The following is a 27,500-nucleotide window of genomic DNA, read 5'->3' on the forward strand; positions in this document are numbered from 1 at the left end:
ATGCACACACGAATATAATCATGATTATATACAGTGCATAAACACATGTACTTATATTTATATATTTGCGTATACTACATTTGATTATATAACAGGTCGTGGCGCCGACGGAATTCATACAAAGCAGCCGGAGCACTTCGAAGGTGTGGAGTTTGTGACACAGTTATCTAAGGGCAAGATATCCGTCATGAGCCGATCTCTCTCGGGCGACCGGCGTCTCCTCGTCTACACCTCTTCGACGGAGGGTTCTGATCCCAGGTAAGTACACACGGCGAAATGTTTGTCATTGGTCAAATCAAGAAAGAAAGAAACATTGTGATAACATTTCATTCTGTATCGAGCCTAATTCAATTTTGTCTGTGTGTACGTATTTATATCTTCCCGTTGTGTCCTAGCATGTGGATGTTGCATCTCCCGACTTTGAACTTGAGGCTGAACGCCAGTTCAACCTCCTGGCGTGATCACCTGAATGATCATAGTTATTTCGAAGCTGAGATGACGAATCTCATCACAAAGACGAAAGTTAAAATCACAAGTAAGGAAGTTCTTGTCCGGCAGAGAGACAACCTAGATGATACTGAGAAACAAGTTCAAGAAGAAAACAAAGGGAAGGAAGCAGTTCGAAACCATTCACCCAAGACGATGGAGGCAGGCAGTGAAGAAGACCCGGTTGCTGATAGCAGTTCTCAGGAAAACGACAGGTGCACAAAAAGGCACCTGGATGAGGGTCCAGTAGGGACTGACTTTCAAGAATCTGAAGCGTGTTCCTTTGGATTTGACATGTCAGGATCATTCCGTCCTGCCAAGTGTATCCCCGGATCAAAACTTGTGAAGCATGTCCAGCAGACTGTCGCCAGCAGCATATTCAACTTACAAACTACCATGACTGTAGACGGTAAATATGATCCTCATTAATGTAAAGCCAGTAAGAGTATCTTCCCTGTATCATTGCGATAACTGTACAAAAAGGTTTGGATGAGAATTAGCATTTTCACATCATCTGCGATGAAGAGATATTCATTCTCATTCTTACCTTTGTCTACATCTTCACAGCGTTTTCTGATTAACATAACAGAACTGCAATATAATTTAGACTCTCATACTCTCATTTGACATTCTTGGCACAAAAATGCTTTCTTCTCTACTTTTCATCTTATTAAAACCAAGTATTATTTTTATGTTCATATTATGGTTAAACTGCACTTAACAAATTTTGCAGCCGTTGCGTTGACATGTCTATAATATATGAATTCCAGAGCATTTTGTGTCATTATCGTGGCATTAGGATGTCGCACTAGGTGGAACGAAATACACCGGACAAAAGAATTCAATCCTTTCTGCTTCGAATTCCTCCTTAACCCAAACAAGACGGGGGTGTCCGAGAAAGAATTCGAAACGCCGAACAAGACTTTTGACATTGATTATACATGCCTTGTCCTTTGGCCACTATTTTCCACGTATTTTCATGCTCCTGACCCTTACCCCTTGCCCTACCCCAGCCACACCCGACGGAGAGCACATCATTGGCATTCTCCAGAAGACATCGCTCCCCGTCTGTCCGAATCTCGACTCGGTCCTCAAGCGTGAGTATTTTTTTCGTGCTTCACGCCTAAGGGTATTTTGCGCAGTTGTGATAATAAGAACGAGTGTTTTTCCGTTGGTAATACTCTAATATCATTATATTACTGTCGATACTGTCACCATATCAATACATCATTGATATTAATATCTTTATTAATGATAGTAGCAGCAACAACAATATGATAAATATCATAACAGTAACACACCAATAATAATAATAATAATATTAATAATAATGGTAATAATGATAATAATTATATTAAATGATAATGATAATAATAGTTATAATAATATCATCATCATTATCATTATCCTTATTGTGATTATAATTGGCATTATTTTTATTAGTAGTAACATCATTACCATCATCACGATCATCGTCATTATAATTGCTATTAATTACTGCTTTTGTTATTATCATAATAGCTATGGTAATACTGATAACAATAATGATGATGATGATGATGATGATGATGATGATGATGATGATGATGATGATGATGATGATGATGATGATGATGATGATGATGATGATGATAATAATAATAATAATTACCATTATTATCATTACTATTATTGTTATTATTATTATTATTATTATTACTATTAAAGTTATCATCATCATTATCATTATCATTATCATCATAATCATTATCATTATTATCATTAATATTATTATTAATATTATTATTGATATTATTATTATTATTATTATTATTATTATTATTATTATTATTATTATTATTATTATTATTACTGATCTTATTATGATCATGAGATACCAAGAAACGGAAACTGTAAAAAAAAAAAAAAAAAAAAAAAAAAAAAAAAAAAAAAAAGCGAATGAGTGAACTTTGATAAGTTTAACCTACTAACCTTCTCTCTGTGATCGATTCAACCAAAAAGTTACTGCGATGAAAAGACATGAGGCGTGCCCTTTTGTTCATTTTTTCCCAACAAGGGAATTACTGAATCTCTCTCTCTCTCTCTCTCTCTCTCTCTCTCTCTCTCTCTCTCTCTCTCTCTCTCTCTCTCTCTCTCTCTCTCTCTCTCTCTCTCTCTCTCTCTCTCTCTCTCTCTTATCCCCCTTTTTCCGTAGAGAAGGGATGTGATATTCCAAAAATCATCACACACATATATAACATTAACGCAAAACGTATTAAAATAGAGTTTGTGCGAGTTTTTACAAATAAATGGATACTTGCACACGCAGCATGACTTTTTATGTAACTGAGTGATGCAAGCGTCATCTGTATTATAAGATATGCAATCGCACGGCTAAAGGAAATGGAATTAATGTCGCATGATTGATACAAAGTTGATTTGCCAGTAAGAGCTTTACCTAACCTTAGAATATATAAAACCCTCACGTTCCTGGTGCTGATATAATTACTACTTTTTTTTTTTTTTAATTACCACTAATGTTGCTGCACTGTTTCTTGCACCATCACTATTAGGCGCAGTGTACGGTTATAGATATTATCATTATTATTTATTGAAGTGCTAACTTATTTACGTATGTATTTATTCATTTTGTTACTGCTATAACTGCCATTTTAGTTTATCTTTTATACTCACAACGGTGATCGTGTACAAATGAAGCTGAGAAACTGAATTTAACAAAACATGTATCACTGATTTGGATTTCCCCTAAATAAGTTTGTTTATTTTTCACTCGAGAATCCCTTTTATAATAATTGATATATTCATTCTGCCACATAACCACCTTCACGACCACACGAGCTATTCTATCAATCATTGTCCTTTCCGTCACTGTCATCCTCATCACCAGCGACCCCTCCCCTCCTCCCCCTCCCAGATGTTCACCTCACGCGTTTCTCTCCCCAACAGAAATCTTCAACTTCTCGTCAAGTTTCACCGGATGGGAATATGTCGTGTCCCAATGGTCGTGGGGCAGCATGTTGGTCGAAGCGCAGTGGGGTGTTAGCTTCTTCCAGTACTATCACAAGATATTCGCTTTTAATACAGATCAGGTGTACTGATTACTCTCACATGCATGGTCGTGTTACGTTAAGGAGATCCAACTGCTTCCTCATTATATATATATATATATATATATATATATATATATATATATATATATATATATATATATATTATATATGTGTGTGTGTGTGTGTGTGTGTGTGTGTGTGTGTGTGTGTGTGTGTGTGTGTGTGTGTGTGTGTGTGTGTGTGTGTGTGTGGAGAGAGAGAGAGAGTGAGTGAGTGAGTGAGTGAGTGAGTGAATTTGCGGCTTTAGACTTCAGTTTGTTGTCATTGGCATAAGGTGCCGATGTAGATGGACCACCCATGTTAGATCCCCTCATACGTTTTGATACCCAGATTTTTACATCTTTAACATTCTCATGACGAAGGTTAACTAGTGAAGCGATTTGTACTTTTATCTACTGTTTGAATGTTTACGTTTTCTCATCCTTTGGGGGACAATACGGAAGCCAGTCTCTATGCAGGAAGCATCTTTTGTATCAAAGTATATTCGAAAAAATGACCTTTATATGAAAAAGTGGCTCATATCAGTATGTAGAAAGTAGTTAGTCTGTTTGTTTTTTAACTTAATTATCTAATTTGATTTCTCAGAACAGCCCTCTGCCCAGCATACACTTCCTTTTGGATTTCCGTGATTATAAGGAGTTCCAGGTAAAGGCAAAATGTCCAACACTAGGGAAATCATTGGTCTTCACCCTTCACACTGACGCAAACCATCACACTTTCATGGGTAATAAACTAAACAACCAATATCGTATGAATTTACTGTTAATCACACGTCTGTTTTTTGTCTCGAAAACTATTCCTCTATCTCTTTTTCTCCCCTCTCCCCTCTTTGTCTCTCCTTCCAGTTGTATCAATGTCATACTAATGCCATCTGGCCCCACAGTGAGGAGCATGAACGAATTTATGCCCCTCGACTCCTCAACTCTCATAAAGGTTGACATCGAGGTCATCCGCAGTGACTTGGCAGTGACGTGGTATTTCGATGAGGAAAAGACGTTCTCTATCTGGAGCCAAGTCTCTGAAGCTGTGCTTGAGGTTAGACTTAGCTGTTTAAAATATATTGCGCCCAGGTATAGTTATTCAAAGATTAAATTAGTATAAATATATATCCCTTGTAATATGTTTTTAAAATATTATCTTACATCCAAACCAAGGCTATATCAAGTACAAGCTTCTGTGGTCAGAATGCAAACAAGAAAGGGGTCAAAACCTTCATCATGGATATGTTTGGTGACACGTCACTTCAGTTGATGCCGGAAGTTAGTACAAGTTTCACATTCCATTGACATTATTATTGGTATGTTCATTTATACATGACTAATACGTTAATATCATAAAGAAGAATCCATTAGAATCCATAATCCCGTAATGTGAAAATATTTTTGTATGGGAAGATATGGGCCCTCCTAACCATAGTGAGAGAAGTGGAGGAGCTTCAGGATCTCAAGGTGTTCTTCAAGGAAACGAATCAAGGTATGAAACCGGGTATCATACTCTCTTTTCTTGGCTTTACAAAGCATTTTGATCATCGTTCAATCAGTATATGGATGGTGTATTCTGCCATAACCAAATCATGTATTATTCTCAATGTATATATAATGCCAACTTTCTTTTCTTCGATTCTTTCTCTGATTATAATTCCTTCCCTTACCCAATGTATTTTGTCCTACTCAGCAAGATGGTAATGATCTATATCCCCATCAAGTTACCTTAATTAAACATCTTGATTTACCTTACCTTCTAGCGCTTCCATCCTACCTTGCTTTCAGCTCATTCTGTCACTCAAACTTAGTTTTTAGTTAACCCCTTTTATTTCTTAGAATACAATAACTCTATATCCAACAGATGTTTTTGACTTTTCATCTTTGTGGTCAAACCTGCGGGCCTCAGGGTACAAAATGGGCCTTTTGGAAGCCCATCCACAAGGCATAGGAGTGACGGTGAAAACACAAGGTATTATCTGGGTGTTCTCTACTGCTATGGTAAGTTTATAGAGGACATTTTAATTCTAGTTAGTGTGCTTCAAAGCAGCTATATTATATAATTGAGTTTTATTGGATACAGTAAGAAAATAGTATAAAACTGTTTGTTGGCTCTCAGCAATAAATGAATAAATAATAATAATCAAGCAATGTAAATTACTAAAAGGGGTTTCTGCCTTTTCAGGAAGCCTGGAATGTAGTCTCAGGATGCAGCAATAATTGTGACACTACTCATCAACTATCTCGCTTGATTGAAGACTTTGTAGCCTCATTCCACCAGTCTTAAATAGCACCTTAACTCTCATATTTTATCTAGGTTTAAGGATAGCACAGTTATTTTTTAAAAATATAAAATGACTGGTTGAATTGATAATGGCAATAACCAGAGCCACTCTAATTATGTTAATTAGTTCACATCCAAATGTTTTTTTTTTCTTTCATTAATAGCCACAAACTAGACATCGTGATCTTATCTAGACTTTAACTATGAATCTCACTGAACAGATTTTCTATAAAGACATTTCTGGTGAAAGACTGTCATTCCTTTTATTCAGAGATACAGAGTAATGAAGGTATTGTATCAATTGGCATTCACAAAGCCTAATTGTGTTTTACTAGTGGACATTATTTTATTTATTGAAAATTTTCTGCCATGTCGCTATCTAAGGTCATTAGCGACATATACAAAACATAGCGATAAGGTGGGGCTTGGACACAATGCCCCCAGGTAAAGTTTTTTGGTTCAGTAAGACAATGTTTGTGGGTTTCCAGAATGGCCAATGGTCAAAACAAAAAATGTACATGGCATCGAAGATTACACAGCATTATGGTGAAGTATTGTGGCAAAAAGAGTAAATAAGAGTTAACGATCTGGGTAAGTCTTCACTTCCTAAGCCCCCTATGGCAACAAGAAGCAAAGGATTGGGGGGAGTATCCATGGATATGCTCTAATAAACATGTTAAATCAAAATGTAAAGGTTTTCTTTCTCAATAGACTCAAAGGTTTATTAAAAACCGAGTAAATAACCGAAGTGAATTCTATAATGCTGGTGTTATATTAGTCCTCTGCCATATAAGAAACATGATGAGGTTATCTCTAATTATGGAGGAAAAGAATATACTCATTGGTCTGAGATTTCTTAAAATGAAGAAAATTTGGTTGATTTTCAGTCCCTTAAATAGTCTGGAATGTTTAAAGATTTTCTATAATTATATGGTAAGTGCCACATGTATAAGACATCACATTAAGCATGTTGTAAATGAAACAATGAAGAAAACACACAAATATGCCAAAGACCTATTTGCTGTATTGTAAGAAATTGGAAAAATATGCTTGCAGAGAAAGACATTAGTATAATTTTGTGTTTACACCAACAAAATGTTCAATTCAAAGGAAATATATCCCCAATAGGGGAAAGTAAAAATATCAAGAAGATTTTTTTAATGTATTTTTTGCACATTATAGCAACAATTAATTACAACAAAACATTGTTCTTCAGCTTGAAAACATCACAGGAAGTTTACTGGTCATGGATATTTTACTTAGCTGCAGGAATGCAATGAATTCTTTTACAGGACAAAAGGTTAAGCAAAACTAGACTGGTGACCCTAAAGAGCAATGATTTTAAACATTTCATGTTCTTTTCTTTCAAAATCTTACACACAGTATAAAAGTAATCATAGTTTGCCTATTACTTGAAGTTTTATCTTAATGGTACTGATTTTCTTTGCAAACAAATGAGTGTATACAATTTATTTTTCCTATATTACTATTTCCTCTTTAGTGAAATATACCAATGAATTAGGGCTGAGTTTTCCCCTACCTAATTACCATAAATTCTCTGCTAATATCCATAGTCTAAGTTTGAAAAATATCAAAATAGTTTCTTGATTTTAGCTTCATATCCGATTTACTACTCACATATACCACTCCCTTCATTCCACCTGTTGTGCTGGTTTAAAAACTTCTACAGTGGATCATATTGGATTACATTCCTTCATTCACTACATTTGCAAAAGTAATAAAATGGATGATATAGTGATCTCTTCCCTACAGCTTGCAGAATATTTGAATATGAATACTTACTTACAGTAACTGTTTTGGACTTTGCATGTAAATCTCTATTACAGAAAATAACAGTATATATTGTCAATGCGAAGGCTCCATGTTCCATTAACTTTCCACTTCAGTAACTTTTTTTGGTTCTAATGCAATGCTGTCTTCCACAAAAATTCCAGTATAGGACAATAAGGATTCTCAAATTTTCCTCACATCAAGCATAAATTACTTTCCAAAATCATAGGTGTACATCTATTGAGATTCTTTTCACAAATATGAATAAGGTAGCATCTGAAGGATGATATCCTTTACATAAAGGATGAGCTTGAGCACTAAAGATATTTACCTGATATAATCAGACTAGATATGTAAGCAAGTATTTAATTACTGGCACAATGTTAGCTGCATTATTGTTACAACCACTACTAAAAAATACAAAGAACTGATATGGCACTCTTAAGCAACATTTTTTCATTATATTAGTGGTAAGAAATGCAACAGAGGAAATGAGATATAATATCATCCAGTATACAGGGCTCATACATTAGAGTTTACCCGTTAACCTTCATTGTGCATCTTATCGAATCTGTTGCCCATCTTACTTGCATACGATGTTCAAAGGACGAGAGATAATCCCTGCATGATATCCATCACCCTTCTCACATGATTTAGTCTTGGTTGCTTGAGTCTTACATATATTTTTGGAGGTCTTTTTCAATGGCTGGCTGTGGGCAAAAAAGGAAAGAAATTTCAATCATCTACTTACAGTTATGAACCTGTGATATGTGAATCAGGAGTTTGCAATTCATCCTTTGTTTTTGTTTTTGTTTTTCTACTTTTTTTTATACATTCTGTAATTCCTCTCAAAATATATCTATCACACGCACGCACGCACGCACGCACGCACGCACGCACGCACGCACACACACACACACACACACACACACACACACACACACACACACACACACACTACTCAAACAATATTTTAATAATATGTTTTAAATGATAAAGTTTACTACATGTTAATCTGTTTTCTAAAACAAAGCTTGTATTTTCCTTTCTCACTTGTACAACAAGAAAACAAAAGGACACCTCAACTTACAATTGGATTTGTTTGTGGCGAATAGCGAGCTACTGGATTTCCTTCTTTGTCAACAAGAAATTTGGTGAAGTTCCACTTGATAAAATTGCCGAGTGTGCCTCCTTGTTTCGACTTCAGGAACTTCCACAATGGGTGGGCATCATCCCCATTCACCTTGATTTTGGAAAACATGTCGAATTTTACTCCATACCCTTCAGCAAACTTCTTGATTTCAGCCTCAGTACCTGGTTCCTTTATTGAAAAAAGAAAAAAAGAAAAAATTAATAAGATATACATAAACCTGTATTAATACCACGAGGATATTTTATAAAAAAAATCATGGCAATATGATAATAGTAACTAAAATGTGATAATACTGATAAATCAATAACAATAATAATTATAATGATAATAACAGTAACAATAATAGTAATATATTAGGTTAACAAAAATAAATGTGTGTAATAATAATAACAATATTATCAATATATAATAATATATACCAATTATGACATTACAATAATACCAAATAATAAAATAGAATAATAACAATAATAATATTGATAATAATAATCATCTTAATGATATATAAAAATGATAATAAAACCTATATTCAATAACAATAATAAAATATAATTGTAATATTATTATTCAATAATGACAATACATAAAATCAATAATATACAATTATATACAATAAGAACCTAAAATAACAATAATAAAGATATACGATGATGATGATGATGATGATGATGATTGATGATGATGATAATGATGATGATGATGATAATAATGATGATGATGTTAATGATGATGATGATGATAATGATGATGATGATAATGATAATAATGATGATTGATAAGTGATGATGACTGACTGATGATTATCCAGGGAACACACCAAGTGGCACAGTTAAAAACTATGCCAACAACACCAGCATCATGTACAAATACCTGGCCTCCAAATTGGTTGCAGGGGAAGGCAAGGATGCGCAGGCCATTGGCTTCATACTTCTCGTGAAGCTGCACCAGTTCGGTGTAGTTCACGCTGGTCAAACCTCACTTGCTAGCCACATTGACTACAATGCAAGGATTGCCCCTGAAAAGGTGAAAGAAAATCAGTTCCCTCTCACTGTTAAGGTGAAGATTAAATTAAAGGTCATAAAATTTTGCAATGCTTTATATCACACTGAAAAATATGTAGAATGTCTGAAACTGCTTCTTGAAACTCACTTGTACTTTTCCATTGAAACTTCATTGCCGTCAATATCCACAGCACTGAAGTTGTAGAAGGCTGACTCTGAAGCCTATCAAGAAATCCTAATTAGTTTCTTTTAAAAAATGAAGTTTAGAAATAATGTAGATCTCTGCAATCAATTTTTAAAATACATTAAAATATAAGAGAATAAAAATAATAAAACAAGCTACTTAAAATGTCTACTCACCATGACTAGACTCCTTGAGAACGATGCCAAGCTGGCACCTCCACCTACTGCTAACAAACTCTGAGCTGGAAAAGATTAAGAGCTTGTTACACCCCTGTATGTATACATTCCTTTGAGGTTGCCACTTTCAGTTTGAAGTACCAATCATATGAACCATCCACTGGCATTATCCTCTTAACTCAAGTACCTATTGTCTGATAAATCTTTTATCCAAGGTTAGTAGATATACCAGTAAGGTATATGCTTATTGCCTGATAACACTAACATAGTCATATCAGTATATGACATGGACATAAGTAATTACTAACAAGAACAGTACTTAAGCATATACAGTCCAAATTAGTTTTAATATTCTCCATCCATGAAATTTCAAATCACCTAAAAACTGCACATTCTAAATATATTTATGAATATCTATTTACACAATCTAAAATTCCTCACCTCCCCCCTAAAATCAAAACTAAAATCAAGTTTCTCAATTAAATTGAAAAGTCATAAAATGTGGTCATCATGCTTTGTAAACACAAAGCTTGGTCAAAAATGCAACTCCTGATAAATATTGATTTTCAAAATTCTTAAACTAAACCAATTCCCAGCACTCAAAATGACCATGTCATCTCTCTGAAAAGCTAATTGATGCTTAACAAAGGTTAAAAGGCTAAAAATGTGCATATTTTGGGTTAGTATATATTAGTAAAATAAACCCACATATAGTTCACTATCCATGTTAATGCATCCAAACCTTGTTACCCTATAAAAAAAAGTATAATTATGCTTACACCTTACAGTACAAGATGGAGAGAGCAGGTGTGTAGTGTGTTCTACTCCCACTCTTTCAGCATACTGACTAAGGGATATCTGCCACACTACTAAGTCTCCAGTTGCCAACTCAACCAAAAACATAATTTCCTTCATATGACTATTCAATAAAGTTCAAACCATTCATGTTCTATTAAAATTTTGTGAATAATTCACTTCATAAGTATTTCTTAAATCATATTTCCAATATCAGATAAAAGAAAAATATAATTCAAAACACCAAAGACAAAATTACTCAAATGTACATAATCTGTAAAGCTCATGTGTCCCTGATCTGTTCTATGATGGTATCACATTGAAATCTTTTGAAGGATCTTCAGTCCAATACTTCCACTTTTTCCTTTCACCTTCATGTGAAAACATAAATGGTATTCATTTAAATTTCCTTATCTCACTTTTTTCTTTTTAATGGCCTGTATTTTTACTGGACAAACATCAGTTTAGCATAGAAAATAACATGGCATTAGTGTAATATATGTCACAGAGAAAAGGAGACAAATTTACAATTTTCTGCTTTTCTGCATCAAAAAATATTTGTTTATTAAGAGGATCAGATTAACAAATGCCATAACAAATGCCTGTTAGGTAAAATGGAGTGTAAAATTAAAATGGGTGGTGCTATGAAAGTTGTTGATTTTATTAGCCTAATTGATCAATATCTTCAGTCAGTGCACTTGCATTCCTTTCCTAACATGAACCCAAAGATTTGACTGCTCAGCTATGGATAGCAATAGCAACAAAATCCATTTTCTTTATAATCATGGGCAGAAATATTACATTCCAGCAGGCATAATACATTAATACAAAGCAGTCAACTATATGAATGCTCACAGCATTCTGATTACCTGAAAATACTAATCCTGCTAACAATTAAATTGTAACTTAACTTGGCTATAATTTTGTGGTATTCTACTTCAAACATTCTTAGCTTTCCACTGATACCAATATCACTGGTATCTACAAAATACAATTTCTGCAAGTTCTAAATATATCAAGGGGTACTATAGGAAAAATACCTAAATAAAATAAATTTATTTTTTACCCTTGTTACTTATATTTCCTTTCACTTTTTAACCAATACTTTTGCTCTTTTAATAATGTAATGATAATTATTCGTAATGGGATCAACTCGAGCACTGTCAGTCTCTATCCTTCCAATTCCGACATGCACCATCAAATCTTCTCCACATATATTTGGCAATATATGAATTTATTCATATATTAAAATTACATCACTACCTTTGGTTATAAGGAAGAGCTTGGACTTGTTCCTTACTTAAAATCAAATCATCTGGGTAGCATTTACATCCACTGTGGAGGTTGCAGACCACTGCCAGTAGCCATGGCACCATTTAATGTGCAGATAAACAAGCTTGTATAGCAGTGAAGCCTATCTTTACTGTAGACTGACTCTTCCTTGAAACATTACTGTTTTGTGTGTTTATATACCATTACAATAGGTTTTCCCTATCAATGTGTGGTCCTATTGTGAAAAAAAAAGGTAATTGTTTATAAAGTGACCAGGTTTCTCTCACACTATGTCGCTATTACTCCAGCTTACAACCCTGGGGGTACTCATGGGTATCTACAAGTACTGCCATATATACCAAATACTTTCCTGATATAGTGGCTTTATCCTCAGACCCCTACCTGATCACAGCACTGTATTTCCCTATTCAGGGGCTCTGCACCCAGACTCTCACCCATTTATTCATCACAAGCTTTTTTCTTAATATCTGATATTTTTTGGATGTGCAGTTTATCTTATATATCAGTGAGTGTTGTTTCTTCTTAATGCTTAACTGTTAACTGAAAGCATTTAATCTTTACAGTATGGACACGCTAAGGTAAGGCAAATTGAAGATGATATTCTTGTAGACGACACAAAGTTATAGTCATTGGTAGAAGAAATAGTCTGCAGACATAAAGGATAATGCCACAAATAAAGGAAAAAGATCGCAGAAAGCAATGCTCATAGCCTAAGTCCACTCAGTGTTCCCTTGTTTCAGACAATGTTTCCCAGGGGATATCGGGGGAAGAGCCCCCACCCTTGTCAACCCTCCCCTTGGGCAGTACCCAATGGGCACGTCCAGTTACGGCAATTTTGATTGATTCATTAATTTTGTGACCTGTTCTTGGGGACTCTGGTGAGTGCATCCCTACTGTAAAGAATGCCCAGAAACCTTTGCATTGACTGCCAAAAATCACAAAAGCAAATAAATATTGCATGTATGTTACACAGAACAATATAATATATGGTTAATTATGCTAATTACAATTAGCATCCCATCTTGCAGACTACAGTACAACTTGAACATGTCTGCTATGCAATAATATTCCCTGCTCATTTCTGGCGAATGTTCAGACTAAATTTGTCTGCAATTCACCGTATCTTTAATTTATGATAATTACTGTTACATCACATGTTTGTTACGTGTTTTGCAAGTTGGCAGTTGTTTACATGTTCTAAAATAACCATATACCTTCCTAATGACCAGTTTCCAGCCAATGCAGACGGTTTTACAGTGCTAATAATCAATAGTAATCATAACTCTTACAACAAAGCAACTTGTATTAGTTCCCACAAACCCATAATTAAAAAATATATATGTATATATATACATAAAAAGAAACAGCACAACAGCTCCTTTGAAACCAAGATAAACCCACTTTACAACAACTACAAAACATGCAGGCCACTCCATACCACACCCAGTGCTTGGCTGCCTGTGTCCTGTACAGTCTTAGCGCCTGTTGGTACCTGCGAAGCGCAACATTCCCGACAAAGCACGTGACTGCGCCCTCCGAAGCCGACGCCCGAGGATCGTTACTGAGGCAGCCTGGCAGGCGAGGGAGGCGCTCGGCCTTATTGCGTAACGCGGCACTAACGCCTTGCCGGTGTCTATATTCATTCATTTTGCATTCAGGAGCACTGCTATTTGCATTTCTCTGTTTGGTTTGAGAAGTGCAATCAAACAACTAGAGTTGTGCATTTCAGTGTTGGAAATGCACACACACACACACACACACAAAAAAAAAAAAAAACACTCGCGCACGTGTGTGTGTGTGTGTGTGTGTGTGTGTGTGTGTGTGTGTGTGTGTGTGTGTGTGTGTGTGTGTGTGTGTGTGTGTGTGTGTGTGTGTGTGTGTGTGTGTGTGTGTGTGTGTGTATGCGCGCGTGCACACACACACACGACCGCAGAGATATCATAAAATGGGAGGAGGTCCATCGTTATCTCATTGTGTTTAGGGAAAGTCGAGCGGCAATATTCGTAGAACCGATGGGGAGGATTTGGAGGATTGAGGGATATCACTGGAAGGGTTAAAGGCATCATTTGCAAGGCCGAGGGGTGCTATTTATAAAGCGTGAAAGTATTATTGAAATAGCTTAGGGTGTCACTGGAAGGGCTGAAGGGTCATGCTGGATGAATCCTACGAGTCCTATACGGGAGCTGAGGGAGGGGTAACCATTGTTGGATTGTGCTTGGGGCATCGGCTACCCTAAATCCAGCCCTGCTGCGTACGTACTAAAATGTGTGCGTGTATGTATGGACACACACACACACACACACGTGTGTGTGTGTGTGTGTGTGTGTGTGTGTGTGTGTGTGTGTGTGTGTGTGTGTGTGTGTGTGTGTGTGTGTGTGTGTGTGTGTGTGTGTGTGTGTGTGTGTGTGTGTACATATATATATATATATATATATATATATATATATATATATATATATATATATATATCCTATATATGTATATATATATATATATATATATATATCTCCTATATATGTATGTATATATATATATATATATATATATATATATATATATATATATATATATATATGTGTGTGTGTGTGTGTGTGTGTGTGTGTGTGTGTGTGTGTGTGTGTGTGTGTGTGTGTGTGTGTGTGTGTGTGTGTGTGTGTGTGTGTCTACACACACACACACATATATACACACACACATGTATATATTTGTCTATTTACATCTCAACATCACTGCACATTCTTTCCGAAAATGGCTTGAATGAGAGGTACAAGTATATCTAAAATAAAGAAGAAAAATTTTCCAGATACCATATTGGCTCGATAGGAGGGCGTAAACACGGTGACGTTGCCATATTTCCTAAATAAGCAGAGATGAAGGTCGAAAAAGCTCCATTCCATGATTAGGCGTTATTCAGCACTTTCATGCGGCACCTTATGACTCGGCACAGTTAAGATGCCAAGGAATCTAGTAGAAAGCGGTGTGTGTGACTTGGGAACCTGTGGAAGAATTTCACTCTTCATTCATGATACTGATGCTACCACTTTATGATAATAATTATAATATTAATGACGTGATAATGATAATAACAATAATAATGATTACTAGAACAAAAAATATTAATAACAGCAACGGTAATAATGTTGGTATTATTATATTGATAACAATGACAATTATCATGTTGATAATGGTAATGGTAGTGTTGATAACGACATTAATGATGATAATGGTAATACTGATAATTATGATAGTGATAATGATAATAATGATAACTATAATGATAATGATGATGATGGTAATTATGAAAATAAAGATAATAGTAATGATAATAATAGTAATAATGATAATAATATTGACAGCAATAACAATAATAATATCAATAATAACAACATGTGATAATAATAATAATTATTATCATGATAATGATAATAATGGTAATTATAACAATGATGATAATAGTAATGATAATAATAATAATAATGATGATGATAATAATGACAATGATAATGACATAAATGATGATTATAGTGACAGTGATGATATGATGATGAATTAGTAATAATGATAGTAATGAGAATAATAATAAAAACAAAAATGATAATTGTGATGATAGTGATACTGATGGCGATGAGGCTGGTAATGATAATAAGAGAACTAGTAATAACAATAAAAATAAATAATGATAATGATAATAACAGTAGTAATGATACTGTTAATTATAATGATAATGATAATAATAATAACATTAATAATAGTAATGCTAAAGATGATAATAGAAACAATAACAATGATGATAATGCTAATGAACATGATAATATTAACAATAGTAATAATGGTAATGTTAACGATAATAAAGATTAAAATAATGGTGGCAATAAAAATAATAATAATGATATTAATAATGATAACAATAAGAATAATAAAATCATGGTATAACTACTACTAATAATAAAAATAACAATATTAATAATGAAGATGATAATAATAAAGATTATAATGATAACAATGATAATAGTAACGATAGTGATAATAATAAAGATTATAATGATAACAATGATAATAGTAACGACAGTGATAATAAAGTTTATAATGATAAAAATAATAATAGTAACTATTATTGTTATTATTATTATTATTATTATTATCATTATTATTATCATTACTACTACTACTACTACTATTGTTATTATTATTATTATTATTATTGTTATCATTATTATTATTATTATTATTATTATTATTATTGTTGTTGTTGTTGTGTTGTTGTTGTTGTGGTTGTTGTTGTTGTTGTTATTATTATTATTATTATTATTATTATTATTATTATTATTATTATTATTATTATTATTATTATTATTATTATTATTATTATTATTATTATTATTGTTATTATTATTATTATTATTATTATTATTATTATTATTATTATTATTATTATTATTATTATTATTATTATTATCTTTATTATTATTATCAATATCATTAATATAATTTTCTTATTCTTGTTATTAATATTATTGTGATTATTATCATCATTGTTATCATTATCATTATCAATACCATTATACTAAAAATAACAAGAAAGGGAAATGATAATGGGCATTATTGGTTTGTAGATAGATGGAAGGACATGGAAAAAAATAATAATTTAGGTATATAAGTCTTATGCATGCGTATATTGATATGTATTATATTTCTGTGTATGCTGCATGTATAATATATCAGAATATATATATATATATATATATATATATATATATATATATATATATATATATATATATATATATATATATATATATATATATTGATCTATACATTTTATTTCATAGATCGGCATATTTAGAAACATCACCGTCCTTTGTTTACATTTCTCTTTCCACAATGTTTGGGAGGCGCGCGAGACGAACGGAAATATGACTTTTTCGTATTATGTCCTGCTTTGTACGACATTACTTTGTCAGGGTAAATAGAAGTTGTGTGTTTTCATTGAATAGATCCACTTTTGATTCAGCGAATCGTTGCATCATTAGAGTAATTAGGAAAAAAGTTTATTACATCTAGAGGGGAGAGATCTCGAGGGAATTATTGAGTAAAATTTATTAAATATACTAAACAGGAAGTAATACTTACAAAGGGTAGTTTGAAAATTTGAGTGAGCACAGATGGGTGTAATTAAAGTTTCCCTTACAGAGCAAACACTATATGGAAATGATAGAGTGAAGAAATTAAAGAAACTCCTCTGTGCAACTTCTGTCCTTATTTGACATAAGTGTAAAAGAAAGAGATAAAAAATAAAATTAACTCTACTGATGGATATTATGGCTTCCAAAATTCATAATCTGGCAAGATAGAGAGAAATGCCAACAAGCTTCTCCATATATGTTCTGGCATGATGGAGCACGAACTGGCTCATTATTTTATGATGGGTCATCAGAAATTATGTAGTTCATAAGATTTACCCCATTGAATAAAAAATTGTGAATTATGAAATTAATGTTACTATAGAAGCCTCATAGGGATTTTAGGGTACTTTTACCTTATAATAGTATTAGCTGTGTTCTGTTCAGATCTGCATGGAACTTGCTGTATTGTGTTATTTTGCTAATCCCTTATTTGACAGTAAGTTACCAGGAAGATTTACAAGCCCAGGGAGGTTTGCGAGCTGTATCTTCTCAGAATAGATGTGGTTATATCCCCATTTCTCTCATGCTTTCACCCTCTTTCTTCTGTTCTTTTGCCTCTCCATTTTTCTGAAAAAATACAGAACTTTTTATTTGTTTATGCTGTATTAATGCCATATTGTTTATTTCAGCACAAACAGAATATTTGCCAATTAACTGGACAGAGGCAGGTATTATAGGCTTTGGAAGTGAAAGCCATTATGAAGACCCTGCCGTGACACCTCTTGCTCCTTGCCCATGTGATTATACTAGTAATCATTGCGATACTACTTGTTGTTGTGATAAGGTAAGTTGATATTGCAAAGACATATGTTTCCAGTTAAATGTTGGTAATAAATATTTTTGTTAGACAACATTTGATAAAATTATTGATAATGATAATGATAACTTTATGTAGTGTAGTAAAATTATCACACCATGGAAATGTGAGCATGCCCCCCCAAAAATGATGTATAGTATTGAAGTACACAGATTATGGATATAGGCCTAGTATTTTAGTTGGATAATAAAAGAATGTAGAAATATGGTTTGTAATGCTTTTTTCTGATTTTACAAATGCAGCATCAGCATTATATTTTTTTATTCATAGTGTTGAGTTTGTTGATTATTAATGATACATATTACCTAATAAAGATCTTTAGTTCACTTAGTAGTAAGTGTATTTATAATTATCAGCTTATATTTATATCTTTTTCTAAATTTTATTTGCAGGATTGTTCACCCTTTCAGTTAGCAGCATTTTCCTGCCTTGAAGGACTACAGGGAGGCCAAAGAACTGACAAAAATATTGACAATAATTGCAAATATCAAGGGCCATATTCACCAGAGTGGCATGATTTACTGTGTTATATTACTGAGAATAATCCATATCTTGGTCTCTTTTTCCAAAATCTACCTTCAATCCAGAACTATCAAAAATATTTAGATAAAGTGTCGGTTCCACAGTACAGTTATGAGGATACAGACATTCACTTGCAGCAAGAAGATTCTCAGCTGTATTATATATTTGGTGCAGGTATTGAGGTAGTTATACATTTGGAAGATACAATAAGTATTGGATTTTTAACACTTCCACACCCAGTGCTAAATGGAGTGTGCATTGATCATGTTCCTGTCCATTTCCTACAGGATGTTAGTCATGATTGCTCCTTATTGCTAACACCTGAAGTTTGTGAAACAGAGCAGTATTTCAGCTCTCAGTACTACCTTCGTAACTCTGATTCTTTAAACTCAGAGCCATTCACAATTATTGGGAACCTAACTGACCAGCAGGTTGTTAGTGCTGAGGTATCTTATGAATGCATTCAGGATGTCAGTAAATTTATCAAGGTTGAAGGACTGAAAACTTTTCCTGAGCAATTATGGAAATCAGATAAAATTCCTTTTAATGAATGTGATCATCAAAAAGTTCCATATTATAATAAGACATCTCAAATGTGTGAAAATGTTGTACTAAATGTTGAATATCACATGAAATGGAAAGGTGCGTCAATACAGGAAGTACAAGCAAACATTGTTATTGGTAATGTGCCTGTATCCCTTGAAAAAGTCAGTAAGATATATGGACGAGAAGCTATGAAAGTGGAGCCAATGAAAGTAAATAATTATGTAGCAGTGGAACAGACACCTACTAGAAGAAAATCCTTCATCATGTCTGCAAAATCAAGCTTATACCTGATACAGCACTTTGAAGTTAAATTTTATCATGTAGGATATTATAATAGCAGCAATGATACCCTTATGAATATAACAAGTACCTCAGGGAATGATACTTCAGAAGATGGACAAAGCTTGTTTTCATCACCAAGCATTACTGAACGATCTGGTAACCCAGGGTACCAGCATGGAAAGCCTCTCTTAGCAGGATATATTGTGTAAGGCATATACAGTTGTACTTATATTCAAAATACTTTGAGAAAGTAGATGTGAAACTGTAGCTATGTACTTTTAAGCTGTTGGTACCAAGAATGCATGTACATATGCACTGCCTACAGTAGTGGTTTTGTTTTATTTTCTTTCCACATTGATGACTTCAAATGTGCTTAGGCAACAAGCAGTACCTTACCTATTTACCCCATTCCTTGAATTTTAAGGAAGAAAATATGTTTTTATTATTACTGTTATTGTTAATAGTATCATGGTGAGATTAATAATGCAACTAATAGTAAAAGAGTGAAAAAAAGTGAAAAAATGTATAAACATGGAATATCAGGGTAGGCCAGTAATTGTATCCTTGTGAAGCCATCTGTGTATAATTAAAATTGATAAAACAAAACTGCAGTAAACTGTGCATGTCATGTGACTGGTGTCAATAGATTTTGATAGTAAGATTTTTATAGGGTATTAGTTATACTGAGGCCTATTCACTACTCATACTAAGAAAAGCTAGATATAGCACTTATTTAATGTGTAATTTATTGATTGATTATTTATGTATATCTGTTATATGAATTTTGAAGTATGTGTAGATTTGTTTGAAATAAGAATTTTAAGAATAAGGCATCATACCTACAAAGGAATAATATTTATAAAGATAATTTTATTTTTTCCAGGTACAATAACTCTGATGAAGCAAATACATCCTCCAGTTCGCTGTTGTTTGTAGACATAAATGATGAAACTGGTCTATACATCTTCAGTCCAGGTATTGAAAAATATATTTTGAAATGTAATGGTATTTGCATATTTGCCCTTGGGATGTTTTTTCTTTTTCTTTAATAAATCTTTGCTTTAACAAGAATTTCAAATAATGTATTATGGTTTGTTAGTTTGACTAACTTTAAAAAAATATATATATTTTTTTTCATGTCATTTAGCAGACTTAACTAACTCTTCTATTGTAGGTGGAGAATGTTTTGAGGAAAGGAGTGAACGCATAGTCTTTGGTGTAGATACGATGTCTGCTTGCTATTTTTCTTGGAATGCCACTGTATCTTGCAGTGATCTGATGTAAGATTTTCTGTTTCACATCTTGTTAAACTGAATTGTTCCTTTTATTTTTTTTTACTTTCCTTTTTTTCAATGTATCTTGTTAGGAAGGTCTGTTAGGAATTTTTTTCTACTACCCATCATACCAATTTAAATTCATTCTGAACTATTTACGGTATCTTAAGATAAAAATGACTGTTTGAGGAAACATTGTATCTTAATATTTTATTTTTGTAATATCTTATTATCTATAGTGGGCACTGATAAAACATAAAGTTTTGATGAGTATTTTCTTGTGAGTCATGTCATTTCCACATAAGTTGTAATTATTACTATACAGAGTTGAAGTAACTAGTATTTTAGCTATTTATGTGAATTGAATTGTTGTTAAACTTTTGTTTTTGTTATTTGAGTTACAGGTTTTAAAAAACTATTCTTACCATTTTTCAGTGAGAGAATTACAAGTGCCCTTTATTCACTGGTTAAGGGTGATGTTGTCAGCAAGTTTGGATGGCCAAATATAACACTTGAAAATGAGTTTTTACCAGTTGTGTGGTTAGTTCTTTTCTCTACTAAGTATTGTTTTAAGTTAATTTTTTTTACTGTTGATATTTTTTTTATTTTTTTATTATAGATGTTAATGTAAATCTTTTGCTAAGAATGTTTAATGAATATTTAGTGCTAGAAGATTAGCATTTCATTTTGAGAGTTTTATTTATTTATTTATTTATTTTACAGGGATACCCAAGAACCAGAATTAAAACCAGGAACTAATGCTTGTCCCATCATATCATCCATGGAATATGAATTTGTTTACCAAGATGTTGTTGATTCTGATAAAAGCCCTATATCTGTGCACCAGCTCTTAGGATGTTACATTAGGTAAGGATTGACACCTAGAGGAAACAAACTGCTTTTTTTCCATTTTTGAGAAAAGCTATATAAAGAAAATTAGTGATTTTCTTTAAAATAACTACTATGATGACACTTGCCTTCTTGTCATATGGCCTATTAGCTTGTTTTCTTGAAAGGTCTTTCTGTTCATATGGCTTGGGAGCTGATATTAGTAGTGAGAATAGTCTCTTCCTCTGAGACTTTGTTAGATCCCAAAGATTTAGGTTTTCTGCCTCCTGGTACCAGCATTTCAACCCACAGTGTTAGCTTGTGATAATACTTTTAAGGTGCCAAAGGAGGTTAACCACAGCCCTGTTAGCACTCATTGCAAGTTCTTCTGGAATTGTAGGGTCTACTGAAGTGTTGAGTTTTGTGACACCAACCATAGACTGGTTATTTCACTTGGATTAAATGTAATTTAGGAGTCCATTGGTGACTAGGTAGCAAGGTAGCAATTTATCTTGTAGGAGATGTTAGAGGCCATTAATGGTGTCTTTCAGTTTGACTGGCTGGCAGCTGAGATTTGCATAGACTTGCCTAGAAATCAGACACTGTTAAGGAATGCCAAAGAACAGCATGTTAGGAACCTTGTTGAGCCCTTAGAAAGCTGAAAGAAAAGTTCACCTCATGTTTGGGTCATCTCACATCTGGGGTGCAAGAGCATTGTGCTGATTACTTTGAGCAGTTGTACTAGCTTGACCCACTAACAGTTAGCATGGAATATGAGTGGCATCGTGATCCTAGTGCTAGTCCCACCCATTATTGAGGCAGTATCCAAATGAAAGGGTAGTAAAGCAAAGGGAAGTTGTGGGATCCCTGCAGAAAAATAAAGGTAGATGGGGAGTCTGTGGCTTATGCATTACATACTATTCTGGTTGCCATCTGGCAGTCTAATACAATTTCCCCGGCCTGCTGTGGGGTGTGGTCATCCCTCTCTGGTGGGGGAAAGAGGATTGCTGATGTTGCAAGATGACTGCTCTCATGCTCACGTATCAGATACTACTTACTGTGGTATGAGACTGATTCAATTGATTCACTCCTGGCAATAGGCAATTGGAATTACACCAGAAGGTTACTTATTTCATAGCAAGCCTTTATGATAGTACTGGAAGTGCTGTAAAGTGTGTTAGAGCCATGTCAGCATTCTGTCCAAAGAATTTAAGAGGGAAGCAGGGTTCTGTTTGTACATCAATGGATGTAGCCACCATCCAAATGCAAATGGTACAATGCTGGACTGTCTAAGTCATTGACCTTGTATTGCTATCTTTTATGAGTCTTTAAAAACTAGTGGGAGTTCTTATAACTTTATCTTGTCAGAAAATCAGTTCCAGAGAATTGATGGGCTTTGCTGGAGCAAAAAATGCATAGTCCATGGCAAGTGCTTAATGCTTAATTGGGTCAGTTACTTTTTTTTTTGTATTCATGATTTGCTCCTCATGAATTGCTGATTATTTCATGAAATAGTTAGCATATTCTCCACTCCCTCCCTCACTTTGAGGACTATATATATGATATAAGGGATAATTAGGACTTCATATGTGTTAATATTGATATAATGTATTAGTGGGTAATGTATAAGTAAAGGTAGTGAGAGAGTGTATTCTATTTTTTCTCAAACAAACATACTCACTTATGTGTCTTTTTTTTTTCTTACAATTACGGAATTGAAGACATTTTTTGCTGTATACTGCTATGCTGTTATTATTTTAAGACTTATTCTTCGCTTCAGATTCTACTATCAGGAAGTGATACATCATCCGAGTATGCCTAGTGGTTCAGTGTATCTAAGTACAAGTGTAAAGTTCTTCAAAAGTAAAAAACCATCAGGGTTGTCCAGGTACGTTGTAGCTGATATTTGTGAACAACATAGATATTATGATATATTGCATTAATTTTATTTTGAATATTGATACAAATTTATTGACTTCTAAGTACTTGTTAAAATCTGAATATCAGTACTGATTTAAAGGAAAGTAGAATTAAAGAATCTTTTATAGCTCCCATATTATTTATTATGGCTGATTTTTAACATACCTCACACGTTATTCCTAACAAAGGTTCTGGGAAGTCATGGATGATCGATGGTGCAGTGGTGGAATATGTTGGCACGAAATACTTCAGCCCTGGACCCATAGAGAATATGGAGAAGGAGGAGTGCTTGGTGGACATATGTATACAGCTTCTGTCACTGACTTGATCACTAATACTATATTGATGGTAGTAATTTTCATACCCGTAGTTATTCTTATTATTCAGCATAAGTACAAAGTAAGATTATAGTGTACATGGGCAAGAAAATATGCAAGTTCTGTTTGATGGTTTGTGTAATTTGAGTAATATAGTTAAAGTGATATAATTAGAGCATAAATGTCAGTGGCTCAGTAGGGTTGATATTTCCCTCCATATTTTGAAGGCCTGTCTATGCACCTACAACTAAGATTGCAGTGTTAAGAAGAACATCCTATTCAGCAGCAATGAAAAACCCTAAAGACCCAAAAGGGCAGCACTATAGGTATAAGCAAGATAATGGAAACAGTGTATGATTTAATTTTTATTTTATTTAATTGTTTTTTATTATTATTATTATTATTTTTTTTTTTTCATTAACTGAATAATTTATTTTTCCTTTTTATTCTTTGACTGTCCACTGATTAACTCAAACAGGTTTGTATACATGTTAGTCAAGAATTGGTAACTTCTGGTGTTGTATGACCTGGTTTAGGAAATACTATGCTTTATTTTAATGTTTTTTATTTCATTTATTCTTGATGTCCATACCAATATTATATATATTTCTTGTGATGCACATAAAGAGAAAAAAAATATGTTTTAAAATCATTTCTTAAAAATAATTTTGTGAATATTAATTTTTGCATTCTTGAGTGAAGTGCCTTTTGAAAAGATTTCAAATGTCAGAATTGGAGTTTATGTTGTGTTTTATTAATGATTTGTACTTGCATATACTAATGAATAACTTTTTGAGTTTTGTTTACTAGTGATGACAAATTTATATTCCCTCCCAGATTTTAAGTGATCTCATTTTCTAGTCAGAAATATATTTTGTTTATATGTATAGTTTGGAAATAAAAAAATAGTAATATACCCGAGCATTTGATTTTATAATCTAAGGATGAACTTTGTTTTTTCATCTAGTATTGGTGTCTGATGCTTAATGTGTTTGGCTCATTGAAGAACACTTTTCATTTTTAGTAGCTGGAATAATCAATTAAGAATATTTATAATGGCAAATTAACTTTTAAAACGTTATTTTCATATAGATTTATATATTTGTGTATATGTGTGTGTGTGTTTGTATATGCTTGTTTATATGTATATGTACATATATGCATGTACATATACATACTGTATGCATGTTTATATACATATACATATATATGTATGCACACACACACACACACACACACACACACACACACACACACACACACACACACACACACACACACACACACACACACACACACACACACACACACACACACACACACACACACACACACACACACACATATATATATACATATATATGTGTGTGTGTGTGTGTGTGTATATATGTATATATATATATATATATATATATATATATATATTATATAATATAATATATATTATAATATATATAAAATATATATATAATAATAAATATTATTATTTATATATATTGATTATATGATATATTATATATATATATATATAGTATATATACTATAATATATATATTAAATATATATATATATATATATATATATAATATATATATATATACATATATATATATATAATTATATATATATATACATAATATATATATATATATAATTATATATATATATATATATATATATATATATATACATATATACATATATACATATATACATATATATATAATATACTATATATATATATATATATATATATATATATATATATAATATATATTATATATATATATATATATATATATATATATTAACATAGACTGAAATTCCTGCCATTTTGTTCTCTGTTGTTACTGACTAGACAACATTATAAGTTACTGTTTGCTTAAATCATATACTAATTATCTCAAAATCTTCTTAGGCTTTGAGAGTAAACACATAATTTGCATGTAAATTTATCTACTGTATAAGCACTAATTTATATCAGTTATTTAGTATACTTAAATTTACACAAAGTGAGTATATATATATATTTATGCTGTAGTAGTATACTGCAGTTGGAGCTCCATGTTTTTCTTAGGAGTTCTTTAGTCTTCTATATTGTGCAGGTATCTGTAAAAATAAGTTATTATTGGTGACGAATTCATTGTTTAGATATGTAATATCTCTCTTTATACCTTGCAGAAAAAAATACCAGTCTACAGTGTTTTTTCAAATTCACTGATTACAGATTTATTTATATTTGTGTGGTTTTAAATATATGTATAACATGGCTGAAACTCACGTCAATGCTGAACCCCAATAAGCCATGTTGAATATGGAAAATATGAATGGTATAAGGAATCTGCTCTTGATCATGAGGGGTATATTGACAGGATAAACATTTGGAGTTCTGTATCTCAGTGGCAATGCCGATTCATCCTGCGTCCACCCATTAGTGATTGCTCTGTGGTGCTGTTCTTCACTGCTCATGTTACTGGATACTAGAACCTTGGTAATGTTATGTCTTGCACTATCTTGACTTATATTTGCTTGTGATTTATCCGTTTCAGAAGATCCAGTGCAGCAAACTCTCTGAGGATGAAGGTGTACTATATTAGTTAAATATTTGTATTGGGATTAAAATATATATTCAAGCAAAAATTATTTAACTAGTAAAGTTCCTTTTCAAAAAAAGGGAAGAAAAAAAAAAAAACAGCACTGATACTAACCAAGAAGTTCTTTCTTGTAAATGTAGCAGAGAAGTCTATTAATGTCTGAAGCAGTACAACAATAAAGATCATCACTATAGAGAAGAAAAGCCATATGTCCACTAGCTTGAAGTAAGATGTCTTTGGCAGGGAGTTGGAAGTCTGGAAGCCATTTCATTAACTTGAATATTTAATTTAGCACAAGTTATTATGTTTATAAATGTATGTATAATTACAGACATATATTACATACTGTTCTGCTGCATATACTGTAAATATACTGTACATGTAAGTCAATGTAAAGGATCAATATAGCCAATGTGGATGTAAAAATAAGAATATGGGTTACAGCATACCTGTGTGTAAAGAGATGAGAGCACTAACAGTGATGTGAGAGCCACCACAATGCGGGAATTGAAGTCTTGGGGATTGAAGAAGAATGTCGCATAGGCAATGATTATAAGTAATGTAGATGGTATATAGAGAGTGAGTAGGTAGAAGACATAGCGACGCTGGAACCTCACATACACACTTACTGATGAGAACTCTCCTCCCTCATCCATTTTGATAGACACTTTTCCTGTGACAAAAAAACAAAGTTACAGTAAGAATCATTCTGATTCAACCTTTGGTATGAATGATGTTTAATGAAGCAAGGAATGTTACAGAATTTATAGATAGTCGTATAAAGTCTACTTAAATGAGAAGCAAATAGATCTTTATTCTGATTGACTGCTTGTTCCACATCATTAGCATTAGTGAGGCACATGAAGGAGTAAATTTGCCATTGTTTATGTAAATTGTACACAAGTAACACCATCTCTTATGCAAGTCTAAACTTTTTAGGGTCCCACATGGAACAGATTAGGT

At 32.8% G+C, this 27,500-nt stretch overlaps 4 protein-coding genes across 5 annotated transcripts in view; 2 read left to right on the top strand and 2 right to left on the bottom strand.

Moving 5' to 3' along the window:
- Positions 1 to 6,548, top strand: part of LOC119576093 — a 10,218-nt gene extending 3,670 nt beyond the window's left edge. Inside the window, exons 6-15 of the mRNA XM_037923636.1 lie at positions 96 to 258; positions 396 to 895; positions 1,500 to 1,583; positions 3,433 to 3,575; positions 4,182 to 4,320; positions 4,480 to 4,631; positions 4,751 to 4,855; positions 4,991 to 5,069; positions 5,442 to 5,578; positions 5,763 to 6,548. Coding sequence (XP_037779564.1) covers positions 96 to 258; positions 396 to 895; positions 1,500 to 1,583; positions 3,433 to 3,575; positions 4,182 to 4,320; positions 4,480 to 4,631; positions 4,751 to 4,855; positions 4,991 to 5,069; positions 5,442 to 5,578; positions 5,763 to 5,864 — 1,604 coding nt within the window. The 3' untranslated portion in view covers positions 5,865 to 6,548. The remainder of the gene's footprint in view (positions 1 to 95; positions 259 to 395; positions 896 to 1,499; positions 1,584 to 3,432; positions 3,576 to 4,181; positions 4,321 to 4,479; positions 4,632 to 4,750; positions 4,856 to 4,990; positions 5,070 to 5,441; positions 5,579 to 5,762) is intronic.
- Positions 6,549 to 7,009: 461 nt separating this feature from the next.
- LOC119576094 (glutathione peroxidase-like) lies at positions 7,010 to 13,882 on the bottom strand. 2 transcript variants are annotated; one of them, XM_037923637.1, is made up of 6 exons: positions 13,747 to 13,882; positions 10,167 to 10,231; positions 9,955 to 10,028; positions 9,676 to 9,820; positions 8,743 to 8,973; positions 7,010 to 8,362 (listed from the first exon to the last, which is right to left on the bottom strand). In XM_037923637.1, exons 1-6 carry the CDS (start codon positions 13,760 to 13,762, stop codon positions 8,327 to 8,329), a joined length of 567 nt encoding a protein of 188 aa, XP_037779565.1. In that variant the 5' UTR covers positions 13,763 to 13,882; the 3' UTR covers positions 7,010 to 8,326. The 2 variants fall into 2 exon arrangements, with proteins under 2 accessions (XP_037779565.1, XP_037779566.1); XM_037923638.1 differs by lacking the exon at positions 13,747 to 13,882 and adding an exon at positions 10,946 to 11,096.
- A 3,237-nt stretch (positions 13,883 to 17,119) lies between these two features.
- LOC119576095 (tectonic-2-like) lies at positions 17,120 to 24,936 on the top strand. Its single transcript, XM_037923639.1, has 9 exons — positions 17,120 to 17,216; positions 18,067 to 18,221; positions 18,647 to 19,809; positions 20,488 to 20,579; positions 20,779 to 20,884; positions 21,314 to 21,418; positions 21,602 to 21,745; positions 23,487 to 23,594; positions 23,815 to 24,936. The coding sequence occupies exons 1-9, from the start codon at positions 17,168 to 17,170 to the stop codon at positions 24,035 to 24,037; spliced, it is 2,145 nt and encodes a 714-aa protein (XP_037779567.1). The 5' UTR covers positions 17,120 to 17,167; the 3' UTR covers positions 24,038 to 24,936.
- Positions 24,937 to 25,963: 1,027 nt separating this feature from the next.
- The window catches only part of LOC119575857 (glutamate-gated chloride channel subunit beta-like), a 3,336-nt gene continuing 1,799 nt past the window's right edge, over positions 25,964 to 27,500 (bottom strand). Inside the window, exons 4-7 of the mRNA XM_037923397.1 lie at positions 26,987 to 27,210; positions 26,652 to 26,792; positions 26,225 to 26,514; positions 25,964 to 26,052 (exon numbers count right to left, since the gene is read on the bottom strand). Of these exons, the coding sequence (XP_037779325.1) occupies positions 26,028 to 26,052; positions 26,225 to 26,514; positions 26,652 to 26,792; positions 26,987 to 27,210 (680 nt within the window). The 3' untranslated portion in view covers positions 25,964 to 26,027. The remainder of the gene's footprint in view (positions 26,053 to 26,224; positions 26,515 to 26,651; positions 26,793 to 26,986; positions 27,211 to 27,500) is intronic.

This window comes from Penaeus monodon, chromosome 8, assembly GCF_015228065.2.
Source record: "Penaeus monodon isolate SGIC_2016 chromosome 8, NSTDA_Pmon_1, whole genome shotgun sequence".
NCBI classification, from domain to species: domain Eukaryota; kingdom Metazoa; phylum Arthropoda; class Malacostraca; order Decapoda; family Penaeidae; genus Penaeus; species Penaeus monodon.